General features: G+C 42.3%; 1 protein-coding gene and 1 pseudogene across 1 annotated transcript in view; one reads left to right on the top strand and one right to left on the bottom strand.

Moving 5' to 3' along the window:
• Window positions 1-15,532, top strand: part of LOC119161735 (tubulin epsilon chain-like) — a 41,044-nt gene extending 25,512 nt beyond the window's left edge. The window contains exons 3-12 of the mRNA XM_037414253.2: window positions 1,254-1,322; window positions 1,762-1,877; window positions 2,900-3,021; window positions 4,301-4,367; window positions 6,332-6,452; window positions 7,117-7,268; window positions 12,218-12,358; window positions 12,788-12,928; window positions 13,589-13,763; window positions 15,377-15,532. Coding sequence (XP_037270150.2) covers window positions 1,254-1,322; window positions 1,762-1,877; window positions 2,900-3,021; window positions 4,301-4,367; window positions 6,332-6,452; window positions 7,117-7,268; window positions 12,218-12,358; window positions 12,788-12,928; window positions 13,589-13,763; window positions 15,377-15,532 — 1,260 coding nt within the window. The remainder of the gene's footprint in view (window positions 1-1,253; window positions 1,323-1,761; window positions 1,878-2,899; window positions 3,022-4,300; window positions 4,368-6,331; window positions 6,453-7,116; window positions 7,269-12,217; window positions 12,359-12,787; window positions 12,929-13,588; window positions 13,764-15,376) is intronic.
• A 2,117-nt stretch (window positions 15,533-17,649) lies between these two features.
• Window positions 17,650-25,828, bottom strand: part of LOC142761775 (uncharacterized) — a 40,808-nt pseudogene continuing 32,629 nt past the window's right edge.

The raw sequence follows: 25,828 nt of genomic DNA, 5'->3' as shown, positions 1-25,828 counted from the left end.
GTTGCGAGCTCTTCTGGCGTATGAAACTGAGCTGTAGGTGACGGGCTTGGCCGAGTGTGCTCGGAGCTTCTCCGCTCTATTCCGACCATAGTGAACGCGTGAGACGCGAGGTGAGCGTTGTGAGCGACCGAAGATCCACGCGACAGAAAAGCAGGAGGTTGATCAATGCATGAAGGCTGCTTTTGACTGTGACGACCAAGTGCAGCTGTCTCTGGATGGCGGATTAAAAGCAAGTCTTCGTCCTAGTCGTCATTGTATTCTTTAAACCAAACGATCATCTCTTGTTTTATCTTTTCCTATGACTTGTCGTTTTGAAATATGTGGGTGAGGTAGAATTTGAAGGCCTCACCGGAGACGTAGTCGGTAAAGTTGGTGACCATCTCCCGTTCCGACCATGATGCAGCGGTTGCGTGAAGCTCGAACAGGTCGAACCAGTTCTGTACAGGTCCATCGTCCGCTGCTCCGGTGTACTTGGGGATGAGAAGGCCAGTCGATGATTCTGTCGTGGTGCTGGTCGCTGAGTGCGGTTAGGAAATGATTGCGTAGTCGATGTATGATCAGGGCGTCTTGTGGAGAACTGCGTTGATGGTGAGACACTGATGAAGTGACTTCATCCTGTCGACATTCGTGTGACGCTATGATGAATGGGAGACGTGGCCTGGTTCATACGCCATGTTTATTCCAAAACACTTCTCGCTTCATACGTCACACAGACACACACACACACACACACACACACACACACACACACACACACACACACACACACACATATATATATATATATATATATATATATATATATATATATATATATATATATATATATATATATATATATATATATATATATATATATCACAGCTGCTAACTGCTCCCAATTCAGTCTCACTCGTCCCACCTCCCGATATCCGTCGGGTCCGTCCAGTCAGAATCGATTTTCTTGGTCGTGGTTGGCTCCTTTACAAAACTGCAGAAAGAGGCCAATCGCTGTGGCCAAATGTGATCCCGATTGAGCATAATCGTGATCAGCAGCGCCCTATGTGATACTGAGCTATGAAAACATGAGCTAGAGAAGCAATAAAAAGACTCAACGCAGCTGCCATGACTTTTAATTATTAAAGTATTGTTTTCCAGACCAGTAGGTTGATTTGTATAGCTACCTCTAGATGTAATCTATTTGGAATTTGAATGCAATAATCATGTAGCTTGTTGACTTCGAGTTCTAATCATACTTCTCGTGTTTTTTTTAGGACGCCGACATGTCAGCATGGAATTTTTTTCGCATGGAAGAGAATGGCAAAGATGAGCTGAGAGCCAGGGTAAGCTGGAATGACATCCACTGGACGCGAACAAGGCACATGAGACATTTATTTAGGTTTTTGGCTTCAGCTGCCGCACCATATTAAAACCATAGAAAAAATCATGAAAACGAGAAATGCTGGATTTTCCACTAACTTCAATTTCCTACACACCACCCAAAGATATACTTTCCAAATATGAACATGAAAGAACGTAGCACGTGAAGACTCACTACCTTGTAAAATATTCGCGTAGAAATATGGAAGGAGCAAGAAGATTTTTTTTCTGATACACTTGCAGCACTTCTAGGCCTGATGCTTCCGTGTTTTTTGCTATTGTGCATGTGTTCCGATACAGTATCACAGAGCTTAAGAAAGCATACTCAAAGAGCTATGGAGTTGTGTGATCAGGGACTTAAACACGATATGCTTTTGTATTTTTTTTTCTCAACAACAAAAGGCGGTGATGGTAGACACGGAGGAACGTGTGATTAACTCTATCCGGCGAACGCCTCTTGGGGGCATGCTGAGCAAACATCAGTTTGTGACAGACGTCTCTGGCTCTGGAAACAACTGGTGAGAAATTTCGTGCTCACAACTGACGATGAATCATTTGATGTCTCATAGTGCAGCATCAAAAGAGCCAGATCACAAGGTTATGTTCCTGGCTGTAACGATGGCATTCCAATGTAAATGTGAAAGTGCTCGCGCGTTTGATTTTGGGTGTGCAGTAGAAGATTGGGTGGCTGGCAGTAATACTAAGTTTTCCATTATAGCCCATCTCGTAACCATAGCAGCATTTTAGGCCACTGGGTAATGTAATGAAGAAATGCCGTGACCATTGACAGCGGGCATTAGCAAAACACTAATGAGTACCGATGTGCACAAAACAAGTGAATATCACGATTCTGCAGCTTCTGGCACTCAGCATCCATAAGAATTTTATTGCTAAGTACAAACTAAAAAACACACTGCTGCTTCTAACCTGTAGTTGTACCAAAAAAAAAGAAAGTACTTTATTGAGATAATACAATTTTTTCTCCCACGAACAGCAAATATATGCAAAATTTTCGCATTGTGAAGGTCAACTTTATTTTATTTACCAGAGCTGATATTTTAATAAGACAGCTAATTGACAGAAGTGCATTTAAGGAGGCCCTACTACATAGCAAAGACACTCTCAGCTTCAATTTTTTTCTTGGGAGGGGGGGACATTGTTTATTGCCAATATTTTTAGTAATAGAAAACATTGCTATATTATAGGAGTGGTTGTGTACTAACCTGCCATGCTAGGTTTAGGGCTATAGTATTGCCCTGTTAAACGTATGGGTTAAACTCTAGCAACAGCAGCTGCATTTCCAGGAAAGGAAATGTCGGTAATGCTGGTGCACATGCATTTAAAACTCTGAGTACAAAACAATCTGGAGCCCTATGCTAAGGCTGGCACCATAATTACAATATGGTTTTGATGTGTAAAGCACCAGCACATAAAGTGGAAGTACTATTTGTGTAATAAAAATGTTGTCTTGGATGTTTAATATTTAAGTTTAGCAATACACAGGAATCATCTTTAGTCTTGGCATTTTTTTTTCTCTCAGGGCTGTTGGCTTTCACGAGTATGGCGCAAAATATCGAGGAAAAATCGCAGAACACCTAAGGAAGGAAGCCGAACATTGTAGTTCTCTACAGACATTTTTCCTTCTTCACTCGTTGGGAGGTGGTAAGTGCCTTTCCTGGGCTCTCTTTGTGGGCACCTAGTGTACTCATAGAATGGGGTGCTTCGTACTATTCAATCTGTAAATATTTTACTGTTATCTGTGATGCCCATTTAGAAACTTACGTATATACTGAGTGATGGCTAACCTCATTCATCTTTCTGTAGTACTATCTTGCTTCTGCAAGGCAAAGGCAATGTGAAATTCTGATAGTGTTTTCCCGTAATTGATGGATCAAACGAGAAAACAAAGCTGCCTATTGCTGTGCTGAATAACTTGAACAAAATACAATTTCATTTTAAAGGGCCACTAAACCGCCTCTAACTTTTTTTACATCCTCTAAACAAGCTCCGAATTCGTACAGTAGACCACGGCAATCACATTTTCTAAATATTAGAGCGCTGTGTGCCGGAGAAATCCTCCATTTGGATAAACGATTCCCATGCCTCTTCCTGTCTGACCAACCACCCTCTTACCCGCTGTGACACTAACTTAGCTAGGGGCTACTTGACATGCTTCTGAGCTCGTACATTAGGCCTTGGCCGTACGAAATGACACCTTGGTGCTGGGGTGATGCAGTTTCAACTGTGAAGTCTGCTGTTCGATTTTCCTGTGCTGCCCTATGTGATTTTATAGAGCCTGACACCACCGAAAGAAGCAGTATTACCAGCAGGAAATCATCCAAGATAAAGAGGCGTCTTGCTACTTTGCGGCTAGGAGAAGGGTGATCCTTGCACCGCTCTACCTACCATGCCACTATGGTACATGCTCATGTCGAAGATGCCCAGCTCGGTCGTTGGCTCCACGCCAATGATGTAGCGCTGACGTCATGTCACACTCCTGAAGTGGTGGAGTCACGACGACGGGCTATACCTTTTAGCAGAGAAGGGTAATGAGGCCGCGTGAAGATGTGAAAGCAGTTGAAACAAATTTTGTAACCCCTGTTATTTCCTTATATAGCACGTGTTCACAAATTGTAGCGGCAGCAAGTTTACATACAAAAGTGCACGTATCTCTTTTGATAACACATTTTAGACCTCAAGATTGTTTACTGGCCCTTTAAAGTTGGAGCAAACACTCACCCCAGTGTTTATGATCAGTTTGGTCATGTTCGAAAAGCATGGTAAATTGTTTTGTTTGCTATTGTCTCACCAATATATGATGGTTCCTGTCGTTGGCATTGATCAGTGAATTTTTATGGCATGCAACAAATGTAAAGCTCTCGTCTTAGCCTCTTTCCCAGGATTCTATTAACTTGTGAAGCAAGGAGGGTTTTCTTTTCAGGTACTGGTTCTGGCTTGGGAACTGCTGTTCTGGAATTGCTAAGCGAAGAATTTCCTAAGGTGCTGAGGTATGTAAGTACGTAACATGACAAATTTCAGTACAGTTGTGATCATTAGGTTTCTCAATTTTAGGCCTTTGACCACGCGTGATATAGCAGATGTCAGCAACGTAATAGCATCAGAAAAATCATTTTAGGAGTGCTTTGTATCAGAATACTTCCTACTTTCGTTGCATCCTAGTAATAGAAAACAAAAAAAAGCTCATTTTTATCAATCCGATGCATATTCGCAACTCAAAAGAACATGAAGAGGGCACTACGAAGTTGCAGCATGGCGGATTCGTAGAGGTCACTGCATCCGCTGTCGCTAACAAAGTTATTGAGTTTTCTGCAGTGTGATTGCAGTTCACGCTGTTTTATAGAAGGGTGCAGGTTGTTGACGCTAAGCATATTATTTTAGTCGGCCCCAGTTGCCCCGCAAGCACGAGCGGCGTTGTTCAAGGAGCACTGACATCAAATTTCAAGATCGAGATGTGCCCATCATTCGATAGCTTGGTATGCATAGGTCTTCTTGGCCAAATATAATTGGCATAGATCGCGTCGAAGACATTTTATTTCGATTTAAAAGAGCGTAGAAAAGCTAGGGAGAAAAACAGAAAATACACTGCCCTGCGACATCTACACTATAGTGCTACGTGTTTGGTATGATACATTCTACAAATACCACCCTGGGTGACGATACACCAGTAACAATGACGTCGACGATCTGCGTGTGTTTGGAGCCGGCTTCCGGTCATGCTCTCACTAATGGCTCTCCTTGCTGTGTTGAAGCGTGCGTGTGATTGATCTTATCACATTGACTGAATAGACATGTGCTCCACAGCTTGAATACGATCATTCAGAGTGGCAAAACTAGCCAGAATGTCAAGGAACCGCTGTGCATTGAGAAGCTGCACATCGAGCTGAAGAAAAAGCGGAAATTGCGTGGCGTTTCATGCTTTTCCAAGCCACGAACCTCTACGCTGTCAGTGGGTTGACTTCAGACACGCCGTTGGACAGAGGAACTGCACACCTGTGAAGAACAGCCGCATTTGCTCCCTTCACTTTGCGGCGAGCTGCTACAGGGTAAATCCTGTGTTGGCGAACGAGTGGGGTTTCACTGGCAGTACGAGGCCCCTTCTCGAGGCTGGGGCTAAAGAGAGAGCGAATTACCGAGTTGGCGCTACTTATTCTAGCTGATGGAAAACGCGTGGAACGGCTTCAGCCTACATCATCAGACACAGAGCGGGATTGACTGCACGTGCGCTCCAAGCAGACAAAATGCCAGCGTGCGTGACGTCATAATTTTTTGTGAAAGCACCATCAGCTGTGCAGGAGCCTCGACATGACCGTGAGGTAGCGCTGACAGCACTACAATTTGGTGGGATTTTGGCCCATTTTGAACCGCGTTCGATAGCGGATATATCAATCAATATTACATATCTTTACTCGTACTTCATATGTTTTTTAGGTCGCAAATTGCTACTAGGGGGTCGATAGCTACTGGTTGACACAAAAGTCTTGACTTGAGTAAATTTGATGTCAGTGCTCCTTTCAAGCGGTCGTGTTGTGTGCCTAATGCACCAGCGCACCGCCTCTCTGCGAAATATGTTTACATATTTCGGGCACCGCAGCGACATGTAGTCAATGGATACAATTGTCATTTATTAGATCCGAGTTAACAAGTTAACGCTGGTGCCTCACCTAGAAGGAAGAAATCTGCTTAGTCGTTCATTTTTTTCGTCACGGGTGGCACCATCCAACCATGCTCCTGCCGTATAAGACTGGAGCTTCGACTGTTTAAACCTCAGTACGCAGCTTCACTACATTGTCACTAGGTGCCGCATGAATTGCTTAAGTCGCGAATAAAGGTCTAGTTGCTCAAAGAATGACTTATTTCGTTTTGTCTCTCTTCGTTCTTTTTATTTTTGTTCTCTTGCATTAACATGTGTCAGTAGAATATGTAATGCACTCGTATACGCTTTTCGAACCAGATTCTGCGCACCGGTGATCCCCTCTACTGTGGACGATGTTGTGACGTCGCCATATAACACAGTACTTGCTCTCGAGAAGATTTCAAGTCTCGCGAATATTTCCTGCCCGGCCGAAAATATGGTAAGTTAGAGATTTGAGTTTAACTACTCGTTTAGGGATAAAAAGATGTTTGCAAAAATAGTCCCAGTCAAAACGTATGACATCTCATGATTGTGCCTGTGCTTGAACTCAGTAAAAACTTGTAAAAAAAATCTGTAACAGTGTGTAGCTATCAATCGATAATGGTAAATTGTAAGATGCTATTTCATAGTGTCCTAATACTCAGTTTTCCAATGTAACCTAATTGTACAAGTAAATCATAATATGGCAACTTAGTACCCGTTTTTAACACCCAAGTCTGCCAAGAAAATTTTCGGATATTAAGGTAAATTTTGCTTCAGTATCTGAAGACGTTTGAGGTTAGAAAAAAATGTCATTTTTTAAAGTATACTCTGTTGATGTTCTTTGCTGAATATTTTTCGTTCACCTTGTAAGAGTTTATTGCTGCGTTTATACCTTGTCAAAACACATTAGGTTAAGTGGTGTCAATAAAAACGAAAAGCAAGCACTAGCGTTTTTTTTTCTTGACTGCGAAGGTTAATTGACGTAATATTTGCTTAAAATACCTTGTATTTAGGCACGGTTTTCCTCTTATCAAGCTATACTCTTTTTAATGGACTTTTATTCACATGCAAGCTGAAGGCATTTGATGATGCACTAGAGTCTGTGCCGTGGTTTATTGCAGGCACTGATTGGTATCTGTGATCGTGTTGCCAAGGCTGCAGCGAGCTTTAAGCAGACTATCGCAAGTAGTGCCAGTGGCATGCTGGGACAGAAAGTGACACCTTACGATAAAATGAATGACATTGTGGCGAACGTCTTGATCCATATGACAAGGTATGAATAATTAATTTTCTCTAATGTTTCTTGCCTGCTTTTTTCCTTGGAAGGCGTCTAGGGGATCGTTTCTTTTGATAAGCACTGCTAGTATGCTCAAAGGGGCCCTGCAACACTTTTCAGCATGTTCACAAAGTGGTGTCGATCAGTAGCCAAGGCTTTTTCGACCACGTGAGCACAACATATAACACCACATGCAGCTTCGCAGTTACAATTCTTCAATTAGCTAGAAATTGTTCTGTCTCTTCTGAACAAAGGATGACGTAGAACAAAGTCACTGGGCCAATAATTGAATGTCCCGACTATTGTTGATTTGAGCATTGTAAGCAGCGTAGTTACTGTGGTCGCCGTAAAGTGTCAGCACATGCTTGTGTGCATCATCGCGTTCACATCGAATGCAAGTCGCACTGTAAAAAAAATTGCCCGCAGCTTCCCTCGGGGGAACACCGAGGAGGATGCGGACCATATAATTGGTTAACGGGGTGTTAAAGTGCGACTTACTTGGGTCGATGGCTAAATTGGTTAACGTGGTTGTGAAATGGGGTGTTAAATTGCGACTTACTTGGGTCGATGGCTAAATTGGTTAACGTGGTTGTAGGAGGGGGTGTTAAATGAGTGAACACGTACACACGTATGCGAAAGGGCGGCGCTGGTCGAAGGGACGTCGATCATTGTGTTTGTGGATTCGTTGGAATTCATTCCACCGCAACCTTGGACGTCGACGCGCCGTACAAACCAACCGACGAGCGGCAACTGAGCGAGCGAGCGCCGACCTTGAGTATATATACAGCACGACGGCCAATGCACTGTCAGCTGTTGAATGTTCTCGAAGCGCGACGCCACATGCGCGTCCACTGGAGAATCAGGAGAATTGTAGATGTCGAACGCCGTGTGTAGAGGAGGAAGGGTGCACAGATGGTGGAGGAGTGAAGCGCGCGCGGTGTGTAGAGGAGGAAGGGATGCACAGATGGTGGAAGAGTGGGCGACGGCGCATGCGCGCGCGTCAGCTGTCGAATGTTCGAGAAGCGGTGCGGACAACGCACTACAAGGCGCGAGTATAAGATGCTCCGCATCTAAAAAGTGCTCAAGGTCATGACATGTGCTGATGAAAGCATCTTTGCCTTTTTGTCCTACCCCTTCTAGCGTAGCTCTCTGCACACTCGCTAGCACGAAAGGAGAGAGAAAGCACCTGAAGCGTGTGACTAATTCTTCTATCTCTCCTCGTGCGCGACAGACTCTGAATATTTTTGTGACAGCCAATACGTGAGGCAATAGGCTCTTTTAAAAATCCATTAGGTGATTACTCTAACAGGTGTTCCAGAGGTTCTTTAAATCATGCCGAGGCCTCTAAAAAGCTGATGCAAAGAGGTGGTACTTGTTTGTAACTCTCCCGTGAATATGAACACGTGCATAAAATAGTAGGCGAAGGTATCGTTGCCCAGGCAGGACTGACAATGCAGTGGCAAAATGGTGGGTGATGCTGCAGGATAGATGGTATCTGTCTATACAATGCAGCAATTTTGTACAATTTCACAACTGTGACCCAAAACACCAAGAGCTGTCTTTCATTTGCCGAGTGCGGAATTGCTCGCAACAAAGCGTACCTGAAAAAAAAAACCTCTTTAATAGTCCAGGTATTATCGCCGAACAATTATCCACTGGTACTGTTTCCGGAAATTCTTTGCTGACAGGCCATCCCACTGATTGAAGTAGCACAGCATTGTGGCTGTCAAATCCTAAACAGAAATGAAGCTTCACATCTCGATTCTAGATCATCACAAATTCAAATGCCAACTTCGCTGTTGAACTGCGACAATGAAAATTTTTCATCCATTTGCATGCAATGTGTTTAGTCTGTTAGGCGCGCATGACCTCCTGCTGGCCTTATAATTTATTACCATCAACATGACTGTCACAGGAGAGAAGAAACACAGGTGTGCTAGTCTGTGTTTCTTGTCATCTACACGATTAGCATCTCCTTTGTATGTTTTGTGTACAGAGATATATTGTTTGATTTATATGTTTGTATATGATTACCATATAGTCGATGCATTAAAAGCCACGTGGAATTATGCTTCACTGAGTAAATTTGATATCATCAAGTATTAACAAATTTGCTAAAAATGCAATCACGGCAAAGCCACAGGCTTTGCAATGGTGTAGTCGCATGTTAAAGAATTCTTATTAATCTAAAGAGAATGCTTGGGTATGTCGGTACTACACATCGAAAACCAACAGACCCAAAAGACGGAGTACAAGAAAAAAGAGGACTTAACAAAAAAAAGCTTATTCATCAGCCTCGTACGATATACAGGGTCCCCCACATAACTTGAGCCTAGAATTTGAACATAAAAGATACTTCAATGGTGACTTGAACCAAACGCGTACTACTCGCTCTAGCCTGTAGATACTCAGGCTATTTTTGATTTCTTCCTATAATAAATATTTTAAATTCCTAATTACCAAATTTTTTATATGGGCTGAAAACCCAAAATATGAACTCTGTGTGACAGCACTTTCAGAAACCACCGACTAATTTCTTTCTTGTGCGATACGTCTCTCGCTGTTGTTTTTTTCCGCGTTGTAAAGAAAGCCTACACCGGCACTATAGCGGTAAGTTAGTAGTCCGTCACACCGCGGCTTCTTTTTACATTTTGCGGGCTTTTTTTTACAGCGCGGAAAAAATAACAGCGCGAGACATATCATACAGGAAACAGTTTAGTCGGTGGTTGCTGAAAGGGCTCTACATCTCAGTGCTCATATTTTGGATTTCCAGCGCATAGTTTAAAAAAATAACCAATTTAGAATTAGTGTTGTGGGAAATGAAAAATAGCCCGAGTATCTACAGGGTAGGGCGAGTAGTATGCGTTTGGTTCAATTCGCCTCCTAAGTGCCTTTCACTTTCAAATTCCTGGCTCAAGTTATGTGGGACACCCTGTATATTTGTGCAGTCCTAAACGAAAGAAAGAAGTCATAATGACAAAAACAACAAACTATCACCTTCATGAGTAAAAAACCAAAGTGTGACGAAGGCAATAGTTTGTTTTTGTATCAGTTTTTATCATTCCGTATTGTTGTTTCTTACTTTTGCTTAGAACTTCGTAAATATATATTCCGCAGTGTTGATGAATAAACCTTGTAAGTCAGCACTGTTGTGTGAGTAGCCTTTGTGCTCCACCTAGTCAGCTGATTTGTTTCTTATTCATGCTTTAGATTCCAAATCTTATGCAAAGGTAACTTCATATGTATGGTCAGCGTCAAATGAAACCCGATCAGTGACAAGCCTTCGTGATGGTAGTGCAAGCCGTCCAGTTATCACGATTCAAAGCGTATGCATCCTGTCTGGCAGCTCCACGCATATACGAGTCATCCTGTCCTCTCTTCATTTCTGTTTATTCGCGCGCTTGAACTGACAGTTATACCATGCATATGCGACGTCTGTTAGAAAAGTATCTGACCTTTCGTGGAAGAAAAAAAACTGGCATATATGTACACTTAGATAACTGATCTCGCTCAAAGTAGTTCCCTTTGTACTTTATACACTGCTCACAGCGGTGCTGTCACATCTACCACTCTCAAAGTAGTCCCCTTTGGGCTCCACAGTTCTCCCTATGGTGCTGTCATTGTTGGTGGCATTCTGAGAAGGCTTCTTGCGGAATGAAGTTTAGCTCAGCTGTTTAGCAACAATAATGTTCTTTTTTGTCTGAAATCGCTGTCCTCTCAATGTCCTCTTGAGCTTCAGAAACAGCCAGAAGTCGCAGTGGGCCATATCAGGAGAGAAAGCAGCCTGTTGAACTACAGCAGTTTGACTTTTCGCCAAAAAAGTCTGAGCGATATGTGAAGAATGTGCAGCAGCATTGTCGTGATGGATGCGCCAGTCTTCTGTTGACCACAACTCAGGTCTTTTGCGCTGCACAGGACCACGTAGGCTACAGAGAATATCTATGTAGTATTCTTTGGTGATTGTTTGACCTTGTGGTGCGTACTCGTGTTTTACCACAGTATGAGAGTCAATGCAAACACTTATCATCACTTCAAAGTTGCGGCGCACTTGGCGGGTCTTTGGTTTTGGTGAGATAGAATGCTTTCTGACTATTGGGATTTGGTTTTCGGGTCGTGCCCATACAGCCAAAACACGTCACCAGTGATAATAGTGTTCATAAAGCTGGTGTCAGTGCTCGTGAATTTCAGAATGTCCTTTGAGACTTCTTGAAGTTGCTTTTGCTCGACCATGAGCAGTTTCAGCGTCAATTTCGCCTCAACTCTCTTCATGGGTAAATCTTCGGTCATAATGGAATTTGCAGAAAAAGTAATAATGCCCGCCTCTTCCGCAATTTTCCGGATAGTAACGCGAAAGTTCCGCATCGCTTCGGCAATGAGCTGGCCATTTCAGCATGTTGATAGCCAACCATATCATGGCTTGCTCTTTACTGCTGCGTAGCCATTTATAAAGCAGTTGTACCACTCTATAATATGTGTGCAGCACATAGTGTTGTCGAAGAAGGCCGCATTGATCTTTCGAATGGTTTGCACTTGGCTCTCGCCCAAGTTGTGGCAAAATTTGATGCAGTGGCACTGCTCCTGTCACTCCGTCATTTTCCTTGCAATAAAAAACCGCTGACAGCACTGTGCACTACCTAACTCAAACGCTTCTTTACATTGAGTGACGCTATTGGCAGGCAAAAAAAAATCACCCATATGCACAAAGGTACAAGGTGAACTGATGCAAGCGCACTTGTTTCAAATCGATGCAGTGTTCATACAAAAATATGGTTCCATACTACAGACCTCTTATGCGTGCCTGCCCATTGTGATTAGTGGATGGCGTGCAATATACCATCACGAAGGCTTTTCGCTATTAGAATTTTATTTGACGCTGATACTACAGTGTCTAAAACCATGAGTTTTATACAGTCTAAGCTTCATTATGGCATCACCTGCATTCGCAGTTCGGCACGCTTTCCGGGCTCCTTCAATGTGGACATGAACGACGTTTTCACCAATCTGGTACCCTATCCAAAGCTGCAATTCCTGGTGTCCAGCATCACACCCCTCCACACACTTTTTGATTTGAACCTTCCAGCTCGCAGGTGAGCCTTGCATTAGTGTACTGATAGGCAGGGAGCCCGATAAAAAGGTTAATTTAGTGTTTACATGAATGATGAATTCTAGGCATATTTACAAAAGCATTCTGCCAGACATATTTTGTAATGTTGCGGTCATATGCGATGTAGGTCATTCTTGGCAGCGCAAGGCTTGAAAAAGTGCCATCGAAAATCAGAGCTTGGTGGGACGCATTTTTCACTAGAAACGCCTATGCAGCTGTCCGGTTAATGATGTCGAACGGTATAATGTCTGTTGTAAGGTCATCAATATTGAACTATATCTCATGGTTTTTTGTAAACAAGCCGTCCTAAAGACTTTAAAGCAGCTGTTCAACATATGTTGCGCTTACTGTTTGATGTCTTCAAAAAAAGATAAAATCGTATCGATAGCGCGGCGTGTTTTTTTACCCTCAGACTGGACCAGATGTTCACGGATTCCCTTAGTCCGAACCACCAGCTAGTGGAGTGTGATATCAAGAAAGGAACTATGCTATCATGTGCCCTTCTGGCAAGAGGAGACATCTGCATGGCTGACATTCGCAGGAACCTTGACAGGCAAGTCCGGATCTTCTACCGAGTTATGTTGAACATCAAATGAAGTATCTGTTTGTATCCATTATGCAATGCGTTCAGTTCACAACAAGATCTTCATTTGGGCGAATTGGTTTATCGTGGTTGTGTTCTAGTTTCAATGTGAGAACTTCAGGCAGAGACAAAAACGACAGACAAGATCGCTGACTGTGCTCTTTCCTGTTCGTTTTGTCTCTTCCTGCAGTTGTCGCGCTGTTAATAGAACACAACATTCAGTTACATATTACTTTTGTGGAATATCTTGGCAAGTTATGATGAATCGTAAAATCTTTCCAAGAAGGAGCAGTGCAGTCACATATTTCAAAAACTCTTGTGACCATACAATGCTGCAAAGCACAAGCCAGCTAGCTCAATTATCTGCATTGAACCTACAGCTCTTCTCTAAAACTCTTGTTGATAGCTAAATTGTTATGAATAAAGGGCGCACCACGATAGAAGATTTCGCATTAAAATTGGATGCTTTAGTATGTCTCGTCAGGTAGTTGTATACTGATAGGTAGCACTACAGTATTAGCAGTAGCACATAGCATTAGCATACATCCGCATTCTACTATAACCGTATCTTCTGCATTTGAACAACGGCTGACGAGCACACTGTCTGTCTGCTTCTTTGTTTGCACACAGATTGCGAGGAAGCCTCAAATTTGTCCACTGGAACCAGGATGGCTGGCGGACAGGCCTGTGCTCAGTAGCGCCAGTGCGCCAACCACATTCCCTGCTCACTCTTTGCAACACCAGCTCCTTCCAACGTGTTCTGTGCCGACTGAAGTCTGGATTTCTCAAACTGTACAATCGCAAGGCAAATATGAACTTGTATATACATTCACACATGTATACTTACGCATGCATGCTAAAAAACGCACAAAAGAAAAAAAAACTGTAAAATTCTTCAAGCTAGGGACAGTCTTCTGATGACAAGCTCCCATAAAACTATGCTTTGCAGCTGTAATGTCTGCGCGCTGAACGTCTACTTGCTTGTTTTATGCATCGAATGCTGTGCAGATATGCCCTAAAGTGTTAGTGCAACACTGTTGTAGCCAGCAATTATTACATGTTCTGCAGGCGAACACTCTTGCTTACGATCTGCACTCTCAAAAATGATTAGAAAAAAAACATTTGATATAAAACACACACCACCACGGTGTTCTAGTGGCTAAGGTACTCGACTGCTGACCCGCAGATCGCGGGATCGAATTCCGGCTGCAGCAGCTGCAATTCAGATGGAGGTGGAAATGTTGTAGGCCCGTGTGCTCATATTTAAGTCCACGTTAAAGAACCCCAGGTAGTCAAAATTTTCGGAGCCCTCCACTATAGCGTCTCTTTTAATCATATGGTAGTTTTGGGATGTTCAACCCCACATATCAATCAATGAAAGAAAAAATTCCTGCGCTTTTTTTTTACAAAGTTGGCGTTTTTGCATAGCGACAAAGCAATGTCATGAAGCCACTTTTGCACACCAGCATCTGCAATGTTTGTTTAGACATTACATCCAACTTTTCTGTATATTTCATGCGATAGATTATGCATTATCAATGAACTCCATAGAGCCCAAACACTATAGAGAAGATAACAGCCCATGGCTTTGATAGGAGTATACTTGAACGGAATTCCGTGAAACAAAGCTGATTAAAGGAGCACTGACTCAAACATTTTCCATTTTGGTTTTTTTTTCTGGTTGCAATAGGTAGTTTATTACAGCTGGGAAACTTGTTTTCTTGAATGCACGATGGTTATTTATTTAAAGGCATTTATTTCAGAGTGCTCAATTGTAAACACTGTTTTATGTAGCACTGAGTTAGGCAGTCGCAGTACCAGAGGCAAGGTAAAAGTACAACTGCTCACACGGTCACCCAAAACCGTGACGGGAACGCCTCGCGCGAGCGGGCACCGCACTGCCAGCCAGCACGTAAGAAGCCGCAGGCAAGTATAAAGAAATTGCAGCTTGTGCACGAGCAAGCAACTAGCCAACAGGAACTCATGACTGAGGGTTTGTTTACATTATCTCCGTGTTGTTGCAGGCATCGCAGGGGGCTCCGAATCTTGTTCAGTCATGCGACATGTTTCATAAAACTCATTTTCAATCTGCTCTAGGTTACATTTTCCCTTGATATTTCATTGATGCTGTGTATGTCTCCACATAAATCAATCTTACTTACTATCTTGCCTTCGAGTTTTTGTGTCGGTGCTCCTTTAATTAAATAATGCACAGAATTGTCAAGTTATTTGTTTCAAGTACTTCTGATAACTGGCAGATAATTCCAGGATATAGGAAAATAAAGACTAGCTGTGCTTTTTTATCAATCTGCATGTGCAAATGATAAGTGAGAGCAGGCGAAATTTGGCACTAATTGTAGTAGATTGGCTGGAGTCTGTGCCGTGCTCATGAACATAAATCACTGCTTTGTTTTATAGGCGCACATGCACCACTTTCTCCAAGTGTCTTCCATGGAGGAATCTCACTTTCAAGATGCACTGGCAAGCTTAACCGAGCTTTCAACCTTGTACCAGTCTATGGAAGGCAGTGACTCCAGCGAGTATGATAATCCCAGGATTAAAGTTTTGCTGTGAGCTAAAGCGTGCCTTTACAGCAGCAACACTGAGTGGTACACTTGGGTACCAAGCACTTTGTGTCACTACTACTAGCACTGTTTTTACGCCATTGTTCTATGCTGTGCAATAATACTGATGATCATTGATAGAAATCAAAACTACTTGAATTTGCATCTAAGATCATCAAATTTCGAAGGCACCCTTGTTTGTATTGATATAACGTCGACATGGTTTAGTAGAAAAAAAATTGACGTTGAATTGCTTTGGTACTTTCTGTGGGCATTATCGCCAAGTCGAACTTAATAAGTGCACCACTTAGAAGTGTCAGTTATAGAACGTTTGTGTAACATGATATTTCTATGAGGTGCCTCTTTTAGCTAGACAAGTATTCTAACAACATTGCTGGATTATAGAATCATTGCTCAATTTTTTATGCCAATTTAGCAATTAATGCATGTCATCTACACGTTTGCTATGCTGCACTTGTTAAGCGAATTCAATGTTAACTCTGCATTGCCTTATCAAAAATACATTATAGAATGGAATGTGGAATACACTATGGCACGGAATGCGGAATACACATTATGCGCTGGCTCGGTGTGTCCATTGAAAATCATTTGGCATAGTCACTAACATTTCCCCCGACGGGTAGCATTATGGTTACGATGTTGCTACATGGGCAACACATCACAGGCTGCAAATGCTTTGCTACACTATGTTCACAAGCAAGTGATTATATGTTCACAACTGTAGACGGGGCTTCACATATTTCACTTCCAAATACTGCAAATTCCATTTGTGATGGCAGCCAAACAAGTTTACTCTTCGTAAAACACTGAACAGCTGCACTTCGCGCAAGTTCATTCTAACATACAAAGTGACAATTCCTATTTAAAACTGCTTTACAATACATTTTGAAACCCCCAGCTCCCGAATACTTGCAGATGTTGTGCTCTTGAGAAAATAGTTTTTGTTTTATTTATTTATTACATAGCATATTGTCCTACTTGACTTTTCTTCAAGATCAACAAAAAGTCACCCTGCTGGCTTGCCTAGGAGTCAATAGTTATAAGCAATCATTATTCCGAAATTCTAAATGAAAAACTTCGACGAGTACAGCCAGCAAACTGCAAAAATAAAACTGTAAAAACATTTGATAAGCGTTAAAGGCACAATAAACTGGATATGTTAATTGTAATGTACCAGCTGCCTTTTTGCAAGTGGGAGAGAAATCTTTGAGTATGTGCATATAAAACTTATGTGTCGCATGACATGTTGCTAGAATAATGTCAAATAACAAATAAAAGCAAACTCAAAAAGACCTGACAGAGCTGACTGTACAAAACCAAGAACATATTTTCCAATCTCCACGATGGCATTCCCACATCAATCTAGGACAGGCATAATGACTACGAATTCTAAACAATGCCAAAATCTCTACAGCACTTCATATTCGCTTGCGGAGTTGTTGCCTCGCCATTACAAAGCAGGCGATGGCTATTTCTTCCTTCAGGGCACCTTAGCTGAGGGAAGGTACACTTTATTTTCAGTATTTTGGATCTTCACTGCAGGTGTCTGTGCTTCTACAAAACGATATCACTCAGTTGAATTTTTTTGTTTACATCGATTAATCTAGTAATTTGTGGTTGTTTGTAATGCTGATGTAGTATTTATGCCTGGGTACCACTAAACTTATAGAGTACATTGTATGATTTTTGAACAGTAGCTCTAAAGACTGTTGAGAATCATCAAAATGCAATAAACAAGAGTACACGGGAAGCAAGTTACAAAGATAAAGCTGGTTGAAAACAGGTGCAAAGACCTAAGAACATGCAAACAAAATACTGTTGTCATAGATGGGATGAGTGGCCTGGAACAACCTTCAAAATGTTTCATGCTACAAATAAACTGAAATGGGAAAGTTAGTGGGGGAACATTAAAAAGTAAACGCTTGAAAGGGCATCATTGACTCGCAGCTTCACTCAAAATAGGTCTGCAGAAATCACAGGAATGGAGACAAAAAACGGTTACTTGCTGTAGAAGTTTCTGTAATGCTGCTTCTGTGCTGACCTAAATGAGTACACAGAAAAAAAAATACCGTTCCAAGAATCTATTGTTTGAGCTAAATTAGAGGTACAGGCACCACTCATGCTGACTAGTGTTTAAAGTATTTGCACATGCAAGCATTTTCCGTGCAATTCAGATCATGTTACTCGGAACTTTTCGTCGCACTGAACAGATACCCTCGGTTTTGGTCAAAATAAAACTCTGTAGTTCCTTCATGTAGTTCCTTCATGTAGTTCCTTCATGTAGTTCCTTCACTTCCCCAACAAAATTTATAATATAAAGGTGATAAACAGATTATAATAATCATCCATTTATTGTCATATTAGCTTCACCAGCATGACCTCAAGAGTGCTCTGAAAAACCAGCTAAATATTTCGCAGTATTGCCACACAGTAACTTAACGTGAATATCGTTGTCTTATCACAGACTACAAGAAAAACAGTAGTTCATCATGTTAAAGAATAAAACCTTTCCCGAAGTACTACGTCGATATGTCTAACACATCAAAACATCATTCTTATTACACTGCACTGATTTCCTTCTCAGGTTTGAGGTTGTAAACCTCAAGCAGAGATGACCACTCATCAAGCTGTGTGGAGGGAACTTAGCCCAAATCCGTCTCTTCACAACACATAAATTTAAATTGACCCCTGTTTTGGAAGGCAATACAAAAATACAAGCGCACTAGAATTTTCTAAATACACAGATTAGTGTGGCGAGTGAAAACAAAGTAATTGTGACGGGAAAGAGAAATCTGCCAGATAAAGAAAAGAGCACACACCACCCTGTAAAGACAAAGCACTGATTAGTGGTTCCTGCAGCTGCAGCTATGGGTTGACAGAGTGTCATAATTTAACATGGTTCGCCCTTTTTGCGTAACATGCATCCGCAGTACAATGTTGGCTGGCTAACGGCACGGGCGAAGTTTCTTCTTGATTTCGTTGCAAGGTCGACGGACAATGTAGCTTTCATCGATGTGGTGCAGCATGGCCACGCCCAACGTTTTGTCACTATGGCCTTTCATCATCGCGATCGCGTACTCAACTCAGCTTCAGTGAGGAAATAGTGTCTGCCTCTGTTTCGGGCCAGGCATGGGTACGAGCCGTATTTTAAAACAACGGCTGGGCGCAGGCGGGCCCATGCATGGCGAATTCGGGGCGGGCCCGGGCTGGAAAAATCAGTCCAGCAGTGCTCTATTGTGTCTTCACTTTTTTTAGCCCTGTTCCACCGCACATCACGAGTGCCTGTAAACTAACAGCGCGAGTTCGTGTAGTTTAGTATCATGCGAACTGCTCGTCCATCTCTTTGTAACTCTTTTTTTTCCTCTATCCTTTCCTTTATATTATTTCCTCCTTTTTCCACCCCAAGTGCCGGGCAGCTAGCTAACTGAGCAAAGCCTCCTTATAACTTCCCTATCTTTATATCCTCTTCATTTCTGCCTTATTCACTTACTGAAACTAACTTTGTCTTTCGTGTCATTAAAGTATTTAGTCTCAACAAAACGTTTTTTTCTGAAATCAATTTTCCAAAGTCTCATTCTGATCCTTACAATTAAAAGGTTTTGGTTAGGTTTCAGCAAAGGATTGCATTATGCTTATGTTTTGTGCGCTGAGAACGACATTACTTCAGCGCTCTAAACACAAGGGAGCTCCTTGCACTCAACAATGCCACTGCAGGAATATGAGCTACTGCTGTTGTCGAATGTTGTTGAATGGAAGTGCACTGTACAGGCATAGTCAAATTCCCTCAACGGTCGCGTGCTCTCGGCTCCCTGCGTGGCCATCCGTCGCATCAGCACAGGCAGGGCCCCAGTCAGGTTGCGCACCAGCAAGGTCAGGTTCCCCCTGGTCTGCTCCGTTAGCCGCGCCACGTCGGTCCTGGGCAAGGACCGTGTCACGTTTTGGATGTTCTTCAAGTCTTCCTGCGTTTGACCAACCAAGGAAAGCCGAGAAATGAATTGTATGAAAGCTTAAAAAGGAATACACGCGATACAGGATCTCAGCGGATGATGAAGGCTCGGGGACTTGTAAAACAGCTAAGTTAGGAATCCTCTGCCTGACAAGCATTTATCTACTGCGCTTTTTCATTTTTCAGAAATTTTCTTCACATATCATATTTTGCACCAGTGACCGCATTCACAAACGTGTTAAGATAAAAATATTCCCAAAACAGTATTTCAGCCAAGCACAATGCTGGAAAGCCAAGCCAGCTCTCTGACAAAAAAGAACACTTATGAAAACGAAGTTAGGTACATATACTGTAAAAAAATTACTCCAAGGTCGGAGTAAAATGCTTGTCCTCTAGCGTCCCCCTTATTCGGAGCAATTTTCGCTCTGGACATCCGGGGCAAAACTTTTGCTCTGGGTCATCGGAGGAAATGCGTGGCGCACCCGGAGTACTTTTAAAAGATATTTCACTCCGGCTGACCGGAGAAATCGCATGGCGCCGTCGGAGTACTTTTTACTAACATTTTCTTCCGGCTGGCCGGACTGATTACGTTGAACTTCCGGAGCATTTTTCGCGGGTTTTTCACTGCGGCTATCCGGAGCTTTTGTGTGGTACCTCTGGAGTATTTTAAGGATGTACTTATTTCGTCCGGACAGAATTTCTGCGACGTGGATCAGTACATTTTTTCAGTGTTTGCTCCACTGTTTATTTATTGTATGCTGATCGTTTCACGTATTGGTTAGATGAATGAAGTCTCTATTCTCATACAAGCACTGCAGAGGTGCTTTGTAATTTTTTCCACAGAACTCCAGCAGAAGAAATTCAAGGGAACACTTGAGTTCTTACTCTTTGATTTATTGAAAATAAGCTGCCCATTTTAGATGATTATCAAGAATTTAGAAAAATGAGACAAGAATAAACAAACATGCGAAAAGCCACCAAAAACAAAACACAATAAGACACATCTGATCAAATCAACAGTACCCAAGTTTGAAGCGCAGTGCTTCAAAACGAACACCATAATGCTGCAAAACGATGCACGACAAACAAAAAAGCGTGGCCACCAAGAACTCTTCAGCATCTCCGAAGGACCATCCATCAGATTAATTGATGACGCAAGGGTTGAGCTGAATATTTTCTGCATAATTTAGTAAAGAAAAGTAATTATACATGACAACTGCAAATCATGCAAGAGCCACTGAAACTGAGAACACTCAAGCCACGGATTATACAGTCTGTGAGTCTATGAGAAGAAGCAATTTCTAAAACTGACCCAACACACGCGTACCACACACACACACACACACACACACACAAACAGTATGAGCGTTCAAAATCAAGAAGCGCAGCCGATGTAATCCGGTGTGAGACAGCCACAACATAATAAAACACACCTCCCTGACGCAAAAAGTTCAAAACTAGCCAAAGTTTTCTATATATTATTAAATTGATAGCTGTACCTTTGCTGAAACATTCAAAAGCAATTTTTGACTAAAAAAAATCTTATTTTGGAACTCTTGAACACGGCAGGACAAATGCCACTCCCAATAGTTTCCTAATTTTATCAAATAGTATTTACAAGTATTAGAGTCCCATTTTAGTGCGTGCTCATAGTCACACTTCTAGCAAAGTTGGCGCTTACAGTTTGCATGGTTGCAGCCTGTCTTTAAGGAGAGCCTAGCTTTATCTCTTTTGTAAATTAATTTTCGGGATGATTTGCAGTGTTTTATTTTCATTTTTCATAGTAGTTATTGTATGAACATGTATTTAAGAAAAACAGCTTTAAGTACAAAATAAAGAAAAGTTCACTACAACGTAACAAAACAAAAAAGTCGCAGCTTTGCCGGAAACGCGAAGCAATGAACGCGATAGGAACAAAGTGAAAGGTCATGTGCAGAATGGAAAGCAGATCGAAGCATGCCGTTCTTCACGCTCAAATAACGCACAAAAACGTACTCCCAAGTACGGATACACGCGAATAAGCGTCTCATATATTACTTTGCTGCGTCTGAATAGCGCAAACGGAGACTGCAATGATTGCAGTGACATTTGTGCACCCTGTATCTACAGCATAAATGTTCCAGGTAAAGCCCGAGGCCATCCAAGGCGTACGACCTCCCCTTCTCGCCGCCACGAGAGTAGGGCGCGTGACTGAGCGTTGCTCCCCTTCTCTATGCCGGGCAAAATACGCGTAGAAGGTTTGAGCGGGCGCCGCAGCGGGATGTGGTGACGCGCGCTCATTGCGCTGTGTTGCTGGTAATGCTGAAAACGAAATTCCCCCGAGATCCCCGTAGCAGGGGTAAGTACTAATAAAAAGTAGCTTGCTGTTTGAACGGGGGAAGGATGTGCTCCGGTGTAGCTCAGTGGTTAACACCTCCCTTTCTCGACGCAGAGGTCCCACGTTTGATTCCGTTCACCAGAGTGTTTTTTCGGCATTTCTTTCTTTCTTGCGTTTTCATAGATATATATATATATATATATATATATATATATATGACGCTGACGCTGGAGGCAAAATCCAGCCAAGAGTGTTCATATAATTGCTATCGTATCGTTATAACAAGCAACATAAAAGGCACAAACATTACGCAAGCTAAGAGCCAACTGCGTTTTCAAAGAAATAAGGAAAGGCCAACCAGTGCACTCAACTGAAAGATCCGTGCACACGTTCGGAGGCCACAAAAGGTGGTGCAGCTACAAGCGTCCTGACGAGTATCCCAGGCTTGAAGATATTTTTCCCCTTTTTCTGTTCACAAGCTAGTGTCGTTGTATTGCCCAGGTCAAAACTACGTCTGATCACTGACGATAGTTATAGCGCGAGAACAAAACGACGACACAGAGACAAGAAGGAAACAAAAGACACGTGTCGTCTTTTGTTCTCGCGCTATAACTATCGCCAAGCCATACCAACTAGCCCAAGCTGCCACACTTCTAAGTCTGATCACTGTTCGCACTCCCATGTTTTGCCAAAAAAAAAAAATGCTGCCACAGCAGCACGACTGAAAAAAGAAAAAAATGCAGCAGCAAGGATAGTAATCTCTCCTATCGTCAACACAAGAAAAGCGGCTAGTTTTTCGAAAGAGTGGCTTCTCCTTTCTCTCTTTCTTTAACTACAGTGCCCCCTCCGTCTAAGATTCTTGAGTCCGCCTGTCATACAGATTAACTTTACTACACCCCCCCCCCTCCACTTTCAGAGAAACGTCGAGCGCTTCACGACTCGTTCTGCCAAGCAACGTTTCCTTTTTTTCACATTCCTCGTCTTTAGTATCGTCAGTTTATTTCACCCCTCTTTCTTTTCTTGAAAGCACGACGTCCCGCGAAAGGTCTAGTGTACTTCTAGATTAATATCTCAGCACCATTTATCCAACCAAAATACCCTTTTCACAAGTATGAGCACGTGTATACGTTTTAAAAGTCTGTACCATTTACATTGCCCTGCCTCACTTTACTATATATATAAAGAATTAAGACTGATTTTAGTTATTAAAGTTTTATTGGTTCAGCTAACATATTTTATCAAAATAGTTTTTACGCAGTGCCTCGACCTGGCGTGTATTGATATGGAAAGCGGACAAATGCTACCGTTAATGTGTACTGACAAGACCAAAACTATCTTTTAACCAGTTAGGTTCAACCATAACAATCATTACTCTTTCATAGAAATAACCTAAAACTATGATCTTTTCTATTGTTGCATATCTCATCAATACTCCAAAAATTACGGCGACATGATTCTATTTACCGACGTTATTAAGGCGTTAATGCTGCGCAAAAAAGACGAGTACAAGAAAGTGAACAACCACAAGTGCTTGTGGTGTTCACTTTTTTTTGCGCTACATTTACGCCATAATGAATCGTTTCCAATTCGCTCACCTCTTCGTTCGGCTTTAGTGACGTTATATTAAGAAAAAAAAAGACGTAGTCCAAACAACGCGTTATCAGAATTCCGCTAATTTTCACTGACGTCTTATGAAATTAGCCAAATATTGATCACACGTTTAATTTATCAACCCAACATTATCCTATATTAACACTACCTGACAAGAATAACACATGTAATTCAAGCAGAGCTCATTCACCATTTTTTCGCTGCACCAACAGCCGCCGGGTTCCTCAACACTCGCGACATCACAATGTGTCGTTCGCTGCCAGGAACCATTGCACGAGTACCGTTCCCACAACTCCCTTCTGTCGTTGATAACCTTCGCTGCTGCTTGTCGCTTGTGATATCCAGAAGGTGCTCAAAACGATATCCTTTTCTCCAAAGCGGCCAAACGCTTCGCACCATCCCCACTGCACTGGCTTTGTTCACGCCATGTTGGTTTGTGGGGAACAGCCTCCTTGCGGCGAGGCTGCCTACGTCACTCCTCGAACAGCCAACAAATGCCAGTGAGCGATGACCCGGAACAATTAGGGACAATCCACCGAGGCAAAACCGATGCGTGGGAGCATTTCCAGAGGGACCACGGGGGCATAATCAGAGGATTGGCCCCGTTTTTTCCGGTTTCCTTCTAACGGCGATGACCGGAAGAAAACAGTGAAAAACGAATGTATTTGCTCCGGTACAATCCGGTTTGAGTGAGGCCACCGGAGCAGAGCGGACGCGTCGTTCCCCGATTCCTCCCAGCTGGCTATATTTTTGTTTACAGTGTATGCACTCCGGTTTTCAAATAGTGAGGCGCACGTTTACACAAATGCTGCCAGTGAAATCACCTGCTTGTTTAAAGACGAATTCTCTTACCGAAGCATTAGGTATTGTGGCTTGTCTTGTACGGCTAGAGTAAGTGACTGGGAGATTTGATTATGGGGGGTGCTTTCGAAGTTGTAATTCGTGTAAAAGAGAATTGCAAGTATAAGACCATATCTTTCCAGTATTCATGCAAAACGGCAAGAAATAAACGGTTGTTGTTCTCTAAAATAAATAACAAAATAGAATGAGTCCCACTTGAATCTTGAAGTTAACTAGCACCAGGCTGTCCATTTTCCCCAAAAGTATGAGAGCAGCGTTACACAATTCGCTATCCGATGGCTGCTTAAGCGATGCCACTCGGATGCATGCCAGTAAGTATAGATGGAGACGACGTCACGTTTAGTTGTAGCTACGGAAATTGATTGGTATTCTATAGATAATGCGAACACTTAATTTCTTGTCTAAGTCTTGTATATCGATACTCGTTATGATCGGTTAAAAAAAGGGCTGCATGTCTTGTTTTTTTAATGTAATGACGCGCATACAGCGTTATGGTTAAACCTCAACTCGTATTTGCGTTTTTGTAAGACCGCAATTGTTCTGAGGCCCGGTAAGGTCCGACAAAGCACACAGTCCTTGTTCTGAACAAAACTTCATAGACAAAAGCTCGCGTTCAGAGCTTAACGTCGGCAGGTAACAATTTTTTATTTTCGCGTCCACTTTACGGCTTATCTGTGCTTCAGAATAAACTGGTGCATCTGTTGTGGAATGCAGGCAATTCAGTGATAAAAATACCACTAAGAAATTAAGGACACATGTAACTAAGTACACGCTGTCCCTGTTTCTTGCTCACTCTGTGACAAATTAAGCGTCCAAAAATATTATAATCGCTATAGTTCGCACGATACACACAGAAGTAGCATAGTTGGTCACAAGCATATGCGAAAATTTCCGGATTAGTTCTTAAACAATGTATCAAAGCATGAGTCGGGACTCGGGAAGTGTCGTAACTGAGACGAAATTCCGTTGCCAAAATATTCTACTTAGAACAAGGTATAGTAAAAGCTCGTTATTTTGAACTCGGTTTATTTGAACTTAATTAGCTCGTACATACACCTCGGTCCCGATACTAGCCTGTGTATTTATACGGACGGAAACTGCCGATAATTCATACACGTCACTATCCACGATGGTGAATTCACGCTTGGAGCCCCTGGTTTTCATCGCTATCTTAGTTGTTGCAAAAAAAAACCATGCCGAATTCACTAGAGACAGCGAAACAGCATTTCTGAGCAAGTGACAATTCAAAAGATGCGCCGGAACTATCGGGCATTGTGCAAACAATGCTCACGGTGTCACTAGAGAAAAAAACAAGCAAATGCAAATTACTTGAGGCTCTTTAGTTTGCTTGCATTAACTCTAACGCAAAAATAAACGTGCATTGCAGCATAAATAGCGTCATGTACTTCGACATCAAGGATCGCTGCTCACACGAGCGCATAAAAATGCTTCTTACTAGCGTGTTATTGACTGATAAATTATATTTATGATCACTGTTCTAGCTCCATCAACCCAACTTACAAAATCACCTGCCCCAGACGTGTTGTAGC

The sequence above is a fragment of the Rhipicephalus microplus genome, chromosome X, assembly GCF_043290135.1.
Source record: "Rhipicephalus microplus isolate Deutch F79 chromosome X, USDA_Rmic, whole genome shotgun sequence".
Lineage (NCBI taxonomy): Eukaryota > Metazoa > Arthropoda > Arachnida > Ixodida > Ixodidae > Rhipicephalus > Rhipicephalus microplus.
This window is presented reverse-complemented; position numbering and strand designations above follow the sequence as displayed.